Source organism: Camelina sativa, chromosome 2, assembly GCF_000633955.1.
Source record: "Camelina sativa cultivar DH55 chromosome 2, Cs, whole genome shotgun sequence".
In the NCBI taxonomy this organism is placed as follows: Eukaryota; Viridiplantae; Streptophyta; class Magnoliopsida; order Brassicales; family Brassicaceae; genus Camelina; species Camelina sativa.
This window is the reverse complement of record NC_025686.1, coordinates 852921-863392: the sequence shown is the minus strand read 5'-3', so window position 1 is coordinate 863392 and position 10472 is coordinate 852921. Positions and strand designations below refer to the sequence as shown.

The 10472-nt window shown below is 40.2% G+C and overlaps 2 protein-coding genes across 2 annotated transcripts in view; one reads left to right on the top strand and one right to left on the bottom strand.

Annotated features, from left to right (window-relative positions):
- Positions 1-5892, bottom strand: part of LOC104712885 (vacuolar protein sorting-associated protein 8 homolog) — an 11654-nt gene extending 5762 nt beyond the window's left edge. The window contains exons 1-7 of the mRNA XM_010429879.2: positions 4467-5892; positions 4044-4352; positions 3686-3925; positions 3510-3609; positions 3286-3443; positions 2575-3208; positions 57-166 (exon numbers count right to left, since the gene is read on the bottom strand). Coding sequence (XP_010428181.1) covers positions 57-166; positions 2575-3208; positions 3286-3443; positions 3510-3609; positions 3686-3925; positions 4044-4352; positions 4467-5756 — 2841 coding nt within the window. The 5' untranslated portion in view covers positions 5757-5892. The remainder of the gene's footprint in view (positions 1-56; positions 167-2574; positions 3209-3285; positions 3444-3509; positions 3610-3685; positions 3926-4043; positions 4353-4466) is intronic.
- LOC104712877 (protein IQ-DOMAIN 1) lies at positions 7828-10335 on the top strand. The gene is made up of 5 exons (XM_010429868.1): positions 7828-8215; positions 8332-8646; positions 8722-8967; positions 9099-9242; positions 9333-10335. Exons 1-5 carry the CDS (start codon positions 8084-8086, stop codon positions 10113-10115), a joined length of 1620 nt encoding a protein of 539 aa, XP_010428170.1. The 5' UTR covers positions 7828-8083; the 3' UTR covers positions 10116-10335.

Below are 10472 nucleotides of genomic sequence, written 5' to 3'. Positions count from 1 at the left end.
CAGCGCTTGCATAATCTGAGCAGTATGAAACAAAACAAAAGAATAATAAGATAAAATATAACAGCACTGTTGAGGAAATATCTTATAGTTCCACAGAAGACCTCAGGAGGAAGAGATCCAAGCATATCCCTCAATATATAAGGCTCCAAAAGCTCCAAAAATGTATCTAGACAAACCAAAAGTAGTTGCCGCAATAAATACGATAAATTATAGTGTCTCATTATACACAAGGAATTAATAGTCATCAAGAGATTTGAACCAAGATCAAACTGTCTTGAAAATGGACAGCAGATTCCGAAGCACGTGTATATCTCACTTAATAAACTTAAGGTATAAAAATATTACAATTAGCATTGCAATACTATACTGTTTGATTTAGCAAACTATACAATTACTCTAAACCGTTTATAGAAGAACTAAACTAAAAATTTGGGAGAACATACATGCAAACACGCAGCACACCATGTGTGTGTGTGTGTATTATGAAAATCGGCATACATAAGAAAAACAATAACCCAGAGGAGATACCAAAAACAAGATCAGTTGACCAAAGCTCTCTAAGGATTTTAAAGAATAAAGACACAGAAACAGACAACCCTGTTCCTTAATCCTAACGTGGTAAACATTTTCAAAGAATTATATAGTTAGAATGATAGTTAACCCTGTTCCTTAATAAAATGTAGCACCGAAAAAGGAAGTTATTATGAACATAATAGATGTGAAACATATACCTCTTTGTTGTACAGCCACAAATCTGGAAAATATCTCATCAAAGAGCAAATCCATCCTGTTAATATGAACACAGAATTCAACGGCAACACCACCAACACGATTGTATTGTTCTTCTATCTCTAAATTGACATTAGTAGTTCCACTGCTTTGCTCATGAGTTACTCCATTTTTTTCAATCTGATTGGAAAATGCTATTGAGATATAAGAAAATACTTCATCTACGTAGGAAAGTAGCAACTCTGCTAAACTGGGTGCTATGGCTTCCCTTATGGCATCCACAGTTTTGGGGAGGTCAACAACCCCATGAGCTTGACCATTAAAAAGTGACATTGCCATGTTAAATGCACCCATCCAGTCACCTCCTCTCCTTAACACATCAACCCGCTCCTTCCACGGCAAAAGTCTGGAGATAATAAGATGCGCAGTCCCGAGAATGTATACTGAAGCCCCTCTGACACCCACAGAGTTTTGATAAGCTTTCTCAGGATTTCCAAAGACATTTGTAAAGTACGTATGATAGGAAATTAGGTCATTCCCAGAAGAACCAGCCACAGAAAAGTTTGTCTGGTGAATTACCACACCATCTCTTGTGAACAGATACAAATGGCCCGACACAGTTGGGATCACCAGCAACTGAATATGCAGAGAAAAACAGCAAAATCATGAATATGCATTTGCTTAGAAAAAAATATTTATATCAGTATACACACCTGGTCATCTAGCCAAACAACACCAATAGCTGGACTGTCAAGTGACCATTTGGCATATTCCTTAAGGTCTGATTTTACCAACTTGGCAACCTGAACTCTACGATCCCACGCAATGACAAGAAAAGAAACCCTATCTTCTGCCTCCTTGGAAGAATTTCCTGCAAAATTTCACGTTACTAAAACAGTACATGTAAAGTACACAGTTATAGCGGGAGAAGAATTACCCGTAGAGCATGTCCAGGCAGTGTATGGCATGGAACCCTCCCGAACCCCTTCTGGCCTAGGAAGTTGTGCATACACCTCCAAATTTGGAATGAGCTTTACCTGATAAAAACAGAAGAGGATGATCTCCAGAAGCGTAACCAGTAAATTGAATATGAAAAATATCTGGAATAGTTACCACTAGTCCAGTTTGATAGGTGACAAATATAACAACACCTTCTTCCACCGAAGTTGAATCCTCATTAAAGAGCTTCCAAGTTGAATCAACCCCAACAACACCTCCCATCATGCTACTTATACTGCTGGATGGAACTGCAGAGTTACCCCCCTTAGAAGAGGCCAAGGAGCTTCCAAAATTTTCATCAGGCAAAGGTGATGCGGAGAGGACCGTTCCATTGTTTTGTCCATCGAGAAGACACTAATACAATCAAAATAATGTATACAAACCCATTCCTCCGAGTAAGTAAGGCTGAACAGGAAACCAGCAGAAGACAAAAAATCACAAGCAAATATAACTTTACAGAAACTATATTTACCTGCGATTTTACTGTATACATANAACTATACAATTACTCTAAACCGTTTATAGAAGAACTAAACTAAAAATTTGGGAGAACATACATGCAAACACGCAGCACACCATGTGTGTGTGTGTGTATTATGAAAATCGGCATACATAAGAAAAACAATAACCCAGAGGAGATACCAAAAACAAGATCAGTTGACCAAAGCTCTCTAAGGATTTTAAAGAATAAAGACACAGAAACAGACAACCCTGTTCCTTAATCCTAACGTGGTAAACATCTTTCAAAGAATTATATAGTTAGAATGATAGTTAACCCTGTTCCTTAATAAAATGTAGCACCGAAAAAGGAAGTTATTATGAACATAATAGATGTGAAACATATACCTCTTTGTTGTACAGCCACAAATCTGGAAAATATCTCATCAAAGAGCAAATCCATCCTGTTAATATGAACACAGAATTCAACGGCAACACCACCAACACGATTGTATTGTTCTTCTATCTCTAAATTGACATTATTGGTTCCACTGCTTTGCTCATGAGTTACTCCATTTTTTTCAATCTGATTGGAAAATGCTATTGAGATATAAGAAAATACTTCATCTACGTAGGAAAGTAGCAACTCTGCTAAACTGGGTGCTATGGCTTCCCTTATGGCATCCACAGTTTTGGGGAGGTCAACAACCCCATGAGCTTGACCATTAAAAAGTGACATTGCCATGTTAAATGCACCCATCCAGTCACCTCCTCTCCTTAACACATCAACCCGCTCCTTCCACGGCAAAAGTCTGGAGATAATAAGATGCGCAGTCCCGAGAATGTATACTGAAGCCCCTCTGACACCCACAGAGTTTTGATAAGCTTTCTCAGGATTTCCAAAGACATTTGTAAAGTACGTATGATAGGAAATTAGGTCATTCCCAGAAGAACCAGCCACAGAAAAGTTTGTCTGGTGAATTACCACACCATCTCTTGTGAACAGATACAAATGGCCCGACACAGTTGGGATCACCAGCAACTGAATATGCAGAGAAAAACAGCAAAATCATGAATATGCATTTGCTTAGAAAAAAATATTTATATCAGTATACACACCTGGTCATCTAGCCAAACAACACCAATAGCTGGACTGTCAAGTGACCATTTGGCATATTCCTTAAGGTCTGATTTTACCAACTTGGCAACCTGAACTCTACGATCCCACGCAATGACAAGAAAAGAAACCCTATCTTCTGCCTCCTTGGAAGAATTTCCTGCAAAATTTCACGTTACTAAAACAGTACATGTAAAGTACACAGTTATAGCGGGAGAAGAATTACCCGTAGAGCATGTCCAGGCAGTGTATGGCATGGAACCCTCCCGAACCCCTTCTGGCCTAGGAAGTTGTGCATACACCTCCAAATTTGGAATGAGCTTTACCTGATAAAAACAGAAGAGGATGATCTCCAGAAGCGTAACCAGTAAATTGAATATGAAAAATATCTGGAATAGTTACCACTAGTCCAGTTTGATAGGTGAGAAATATAACAACACCTTCTTCCACCGAAGTTGAATCCTCATTAAAGAGCTTCCAAGTTGAATCAACCCCAACAACACCTCCCATCATGCTACTTATACTGCTGGATGGAACTGCAGAGTTACCCCCCTTAGAAGAGGCCAAGGAGCTTCCAAAATTTTCATCAGGCAAAGGTGATGCGGAGAGGACCGTTCCATTGTTTTGTCCATCGAGAAGACACTAATACAATCAAAATAATGTATACAAACCCATTCCTCCGAGTAAGTAAGGCTGAACAGGAAACCAGCAGAAGACAAAAAATCACAAGCAAATATAACTTTACAGAAACTATATTTACCTGCGATTTTACTGTATACATATTCAACAGCAGAGCCCAAGAAAAAGTGTGTTTGAAAACAACACCCTTTGTATCACTTGTAATCACTTTAAATAGGCGAGAACCCTGAGAATCCCGACCTAGAAAAAACGCATATACTACTGGTGCAGTATGTTCAGTGATCACTTTTGCGACCGAAGCTCTCTGCACGTCCCAAACTGTAACATGTCCATCACCATAACCTGCTAGCAGGAGGCTCCCTATCTGATTGAAGCAAACGGAGGTAACTGGGGACTGGGATCTTTCTCCTTGTAAACCAAGCCAAATCATCTAAAAAGTTGCAAACATAAATATTAATAACTGGAGTATATATCCGCACAGTTTATGATATGCTCTTGTACGAATAAACTAAAAATGGACATAATTAATGATGTATAAGACAACCTTTGATTCCATTTGATCTGCAGTATCAGAAGAATATTTACTTGGTATAACAAGGATGACCCCCTTGGATGTACCCACAGCAACAAACCTTAAATGAACAGCCAAAACCTGAGGAGAACCGTGGTCTCGCTTAAATGCTTGCGATGAAATGGTTCGGCTGATGGTATTGTCAGCATCAACATCAAAGTAACCTAAATTCGTCGAACCGACCTTAACACCCTCAAGTCTCATTGGCTGAGCAGCAGCCCCTTCCTCCCAATGCAAACCTGTATATGCTTGTTTTTTCTCAAACTCTTCAGCCAAGACAAGCTGCTTTCTAAAAGATGGTGATATTGATTTCTCTCTTTTACTCATCCTTTCTTTTTCCAACTCAACAATCCTCTCTTCTACAAGCTCTGAAATGCCAGAAATTGAGCTTCCATCATCAGGAACAAAAGCATCAATTCCCTCTGCTTTAGAATCCGGTATAACTATATCAGATTTATCACTCTCAAAATCTCCAACACTCGAGTCCTCAACATTGCTTACCTTAGTATCATAGCACTTGCCATCAGAATCATTAAAATGTTGAGACTCCACCACCAAAGAAGCGACTAACATTGTGTCATCAACAGCAGCAATTTCGGATTCTGCGGCAGTGACTAAATCAGGCTTTGAGTTTGCCTCACTGTCACGGGCATCAACTAAGCTCTCAGTAACATCACTAGCTTGGACTTGCATCACTTTAGCTTCGTTTTCTTGACTTGCAACAACCGCAACTCCACTATCAACTGAAGCAGCAGATCCAGCAACAACATTCGAAGAAGAAACTTCTTCCTGCTGCAGCAACTCACTACTTGCACTGTTAGCTCTCCTCGACTTGATAATAGCAGCGTGTGGTGTAGGAACCAACCTAGAAGCAGCCACAGCCGCCGCAAGCGCCGCACCGGGCTTCACATTCGACCGCACTCCTGCGAATAGCGACGGCAAAGGCAACTGCCTTAAAGATGATGAAGAAGAAGAAGAAGTCGATCTCCGCGTCGGAGGATTCAAATTGGATTCAGGTCTCACCACCGGAACGTTTGTAAGGGCTTCTGATAGGCGGCGGCTGCGATTCGGATCGTTTTGCTTCGGCCGTTTAATTGACGGTGGGGAAGAAGGAGGAGAAGGTGACGGAGATGAAGAACTAGACGCGTTGAGAATTTCGTCGACTGTACGGTGAGGGACGGATGAAGAATCCAAATCGGAATCGGAGTCTGAGTCCGATACGAGGAACGAATCGAGATCGAGTTCCATGTTAGACTTCTTCATAAAAACATGAACTTCAGGAGAAGGAGTTCGTAGTCTCTATGATCACTTTTGAAAGTAGCTGAGAGATTTAATTCTCTAGCCGTTTGGGTTCATCGGAAGAATCTCAATTCTCCCGTCGGCACCAGTCGACGTTTTTAATTCAGCTAACATCGATCGAGTCAATAAGGAAAACAAAACCTTTCTGGATGCGTCAGAAGGTTTCAGAAAGGCTCTATCAGCCCAATAAAAAAAGAAAAAACAAAGTGGGCTTTTGATGTAAGGAAGCCCATATGAAGAGAATGATGTTGACCAGATGTTTGACGATTAAATGTAAAAGAAGGCCACGTGTATTGTTGTAGGAGGGGGGGGAATAAACACCACCGTGGTCCATCACGCACCTGATGATGTCTCTGTCCTTGTAATTTCTCTGCCTGACTGGCTCCATGCACGTGATAGCACGAGACTTCACCAGTTCGTTTTAATATTTTTCTTCTTTTATTTCTAATATGTTTTTTTTTTTTTTGTTAAAGGGTATTCAATTTTATAAATAAATGCCCAATGGACTATTTCCGGATTTAGCCCATTACAATCCCCAAAAGGCTTAAACCGTTTACATCAAACCAAATAAAAAACCGTGAATCAAAATTGACCCGGGTTTAAAACACGAACCGGAATCAAACCGGATTTCGTTTACCCTAATTCTGCAACTGAAGAACACAGTTGCAGCCGCCGCCCAAAATTTTGCGGATGCTCGTCGGAACAGGTCCTCCGACGAGCCTGGACGACGCGAGTCAAACGGAGATGGTGATCCAAGATCCGTTGCCATCCCGCCACCGTAGAGCAGCTTCGAGGAGGAAGAAAAGAGCCGAGCTTTCATTGTCGAAGAGAAACAGGCTCACATGTGAGAAGAGATAGGCGGTAGGGAGTAGATCTGAACCCTTCGACGGTGGCTTAGCTCCTTCTTGCCGTAGACGACCTCCCCCATCGAACAACAACCCTGAGAAACCTCCAGAATCTCCGAGTTTCAGATCTAACCACCTTCTCTCTCGATCCTTGCCGTGAATCTCCCTTTTCTACTCCTCGTCGCACCACCGCCGATAGAGCTCTTACCGTTGGTGTGTCGAGGAAGCTTCTCCCTTCCACTGCTCCCTTGATTTCGACCACGAATCTTTCACCGGATTGATGCAGCGGTTAATCGATGAAGCACCATGAGCCTTGGGCTCTCGTTGTCGCCGGAATCGACGGAGAACCCCAAACGACGGAGCAAGAGGTTGTGATCAGAAGAAGAAGAATTTGGGAGAGAAAAAATTGCCGCGCGTGGAAACCACTCGCCCGATTTTCTCTCTCAAGAGGTTTTGAAAAGACGTAACCCTTCGTTTTATTCTTGCAAGTAAATGTTTTTATTTATTTCTAATATGTTTTGTTGGCCAATAAGCACAGCTTGAAAGCTGTCATTTTCTACTTAAATAGGTAATTTGGTTTAATATCCGGAATAAACATATGTTAATTATGATTTCATTTTCTTTAGAAAAAAAACAAAACGAAGTACATAAATTTCTGTATTCGATGATTCTTTTATCTTTTATTTTTTATCTTAAAACTTGAAAACATGCATCTGCACAATCGTCATTCGTCGATATTAATCATACGTACGTGTATAGGTATAGGGTTCGTGCGTATGTATAGGTCTATCTGTCTATGAGTCTATCTATCTACACAATGTTCGTCTATAAAGCTCGTGGCTGTAACGTGCTTATTTAAAATCAAATGATTGTTGAAACATCAATATTCCTAGTTAGTTTACAATAGGAACACTCAAGAAAAAAACAATGGTTTTGCATAGTGAAATAGATTTTAATTTATGTGGTTAAAAAGAAGTAACTAAATAAAAAACAAAACTCTAATTTCAATTAAACCAGAAAAAAAAAAAAAAAAACCATAAAGTTTATAGAATTGAATGTACAACAAATGCAAGCAGGTCTACGATATAATCATAATGTGATATTACTAGTTTGACGAAAATGACCAATAAAAATTAAAAAAGATTGAAGTGGGAGAAAGTAAATGAAGAGGAAGAGTCATCGCTGTCATGGTCGCAGTTAAAGAAGGTGGTCAGAGTCAGAACTCTCCCTTAAGCAACCTTCCAAATTTATTGACATTTCTGTTTCCCAAGATCCACCCACCACTCTCCTCTCTCTCTCTCTCTATCTCTCTCTTCTTCCCTCATATCTGCGCAAGAATCTAAAAACCAAATCTCATCCTCTCTACTAATGTCTCATTACTACTACTGCAATGTGTTGACTCTGTGTCTGTGAGAATCTTCTTAAAAACTTCCGACCTAATCACCAATGGGTAAGAAGAGTAGTTCTTCTTCTTCTTCCTGGCTGACCGCCGTCAAACGAGCTTTCCGATCTCCAACCAAGAAAGAACATAACAACACCAATGCTCACGGTAATGAAGTCGAGGAAGATGAAGACAAGGTTCGTTCTTGCTTCTATAATGTCGAGATCTTGTTACTTTTTTTCCATTCACATGCTCTGTTTCTTGATTTTTATGTTTTTTTTTTTTAAATAATTCACGTGCTTTGTGTCTGCAGAAGAAAGAGAAGAGACGGTGGTTATTTAGAAAACCGACGAACCACGATTCTCCGACGAAGATCTCCGGCGTCGGAAAAGACGCTCCGACACAGAAATCCGTAGAAACGGCGACGGTCAACACAACCGCTTTAAACTCTGTTACAGAACAGAGTCACGCCGCGTTATCTACACCACCCACAACCGTCTCCGCCGCCGTATCGGAAACTCACCCTCCGACGAAGAAGAATGAGTTACCAAATCTTACGAGACGAACTTATACCGCAAGAGAAGATTACGCAGCTGTTGTGATCCAAACTGGTTTCAGAGGCTATCTGGTGAGCAGATTTTGATCTAATTATAGTTAAACTATGTTTAATTATTTAATAATAGTAAACGGGGTTTGATTTAAGGCAAGAAGAGCATTAAGAGCATTGAAAGGGCTTGTGAAGTTACAAGCACTAGTGAGAGGTCACAATGTGAGGAAGCAAGCAAAGATGACTTTAAGGTGTATGCAAGCTCTGGTTCGAGTTCAGTCTCGTGTGCTTGACCAACGTAAACGTTTGTCTCACGACGGGAGTCGCAAATCTGCCTTCAGCGACACTCATAGTGTCCTCGAATCTCATTACCTTCAGGACATTTCAGATCGAAGATCCATGGTAAGTAATCTATGTGTATATTTTTTTTTTTTTCTATTAATACTCTGTTTTAAAAACCATTGTTACTCTGTTTTCTGCAGTTAGGTTTATAGTATAAAGCTAACATTTATTTTCGAATGGTTTTTGTATAGTCAAGAGAAGGAAGCAGCATAGCTGAAGATTGGGATGATAGACCACACACGATAGAGGAAGTGAAAGCAATGTTGCAACAAAGACGAGACACTGCGTTGAGACGAGAGAGTAACAATAGTCTATCACAAGCTTTCTCTCACCAGGTAAAAAGAAAGAAAACCTACCTAGCAGTTGTTTGTTTGATAATTTGGGTCCGTTTCGGTTTTTTAATTTTCTTATGGTTTGGATGAAAGGTTCGGAGAACGAGAGGTAGTTATTCTACGGGAGACGAGGAAGAAGAAGAGAGACCTAAATGGTTAGACCGATGGATGGCATCTAAACCGTGGGATAAACGAGCTTCGACGGATCAAAGAGCACCGGTTTACAAAACCGTGGAAATCGATACTTCTCAACCGTATTTAACCCGCGGTAACTCGAGAACGGGTGCAAGTCCAAGCCGTAGTAACCAAAGGCCTAGTTCACCATCAAGAACAAGCCATCATTACCAACAACACAATTTCTCATCAGCTACACCATCTCCGGCTAAATCTAGACCGATACAAATCCGATCAGCTAGTCCCCGGTTCCAAAGAGATGACCGGTCGGCTTACAACAACTACACATCAAACACACCTAGTTTGAGATCAAACTACAGTTTCACCGCAAGAAGTGGTTATAGCGTTTGTACCGCTACAACCACCAACACTACGAATGCTGCATTGCCGAATTACATGGCGATTACGGAATCCGCAAAGGCTAGGATCCGGTCTCAGAGTGCCCCGAGACAACGGCCTTCCACACCTGAGAAAGACCGTATCGGGTCAGCTAGAAAACGGCTTTCGTTTCCGGTTCCACCGCTGCCGCATCAAATAGACGGTCAGAGTTTAAGGAGTCCAAGTTTCAAGAGTATCGGAGGTTCACAACTAGGAGCATTGGAGCAACAATCAAATTACTCTTCTTGTTGTACTGAGTCTCTTGGAGGTGGTGGAGAGATCTCACCTGCTTCTACTAGTGACTATAGGCGATGGTTAAGATAATAATTCCAAAATCCATCATATTAACCGGTCATGAATTTCTCTTTTTTTTTTTTGTTATATATAAATAAAAATATTTTTGACAAAAAGAACAATGACTTTTTTTTAGTTTTTAACTTTTGATTGATGAGCTTTGAGATTGGTGTGTTCTGTGTAATAGTATTTTTTTTGTTTGCTTATTGTGTTGTGTGTGTGTTTATAAATGAAAATTCAAAATTGGAAATTGTTGTCTTTTACTAACTGATCTCTTATATAAGTGTATATCAAGCTGTCATGAAATTTAATCATATGGAATTTATTTTAGTATGAAATAACGAATTTTTTTACTGACCCCTTTTTGTATTTTATACGCAAAAGAGA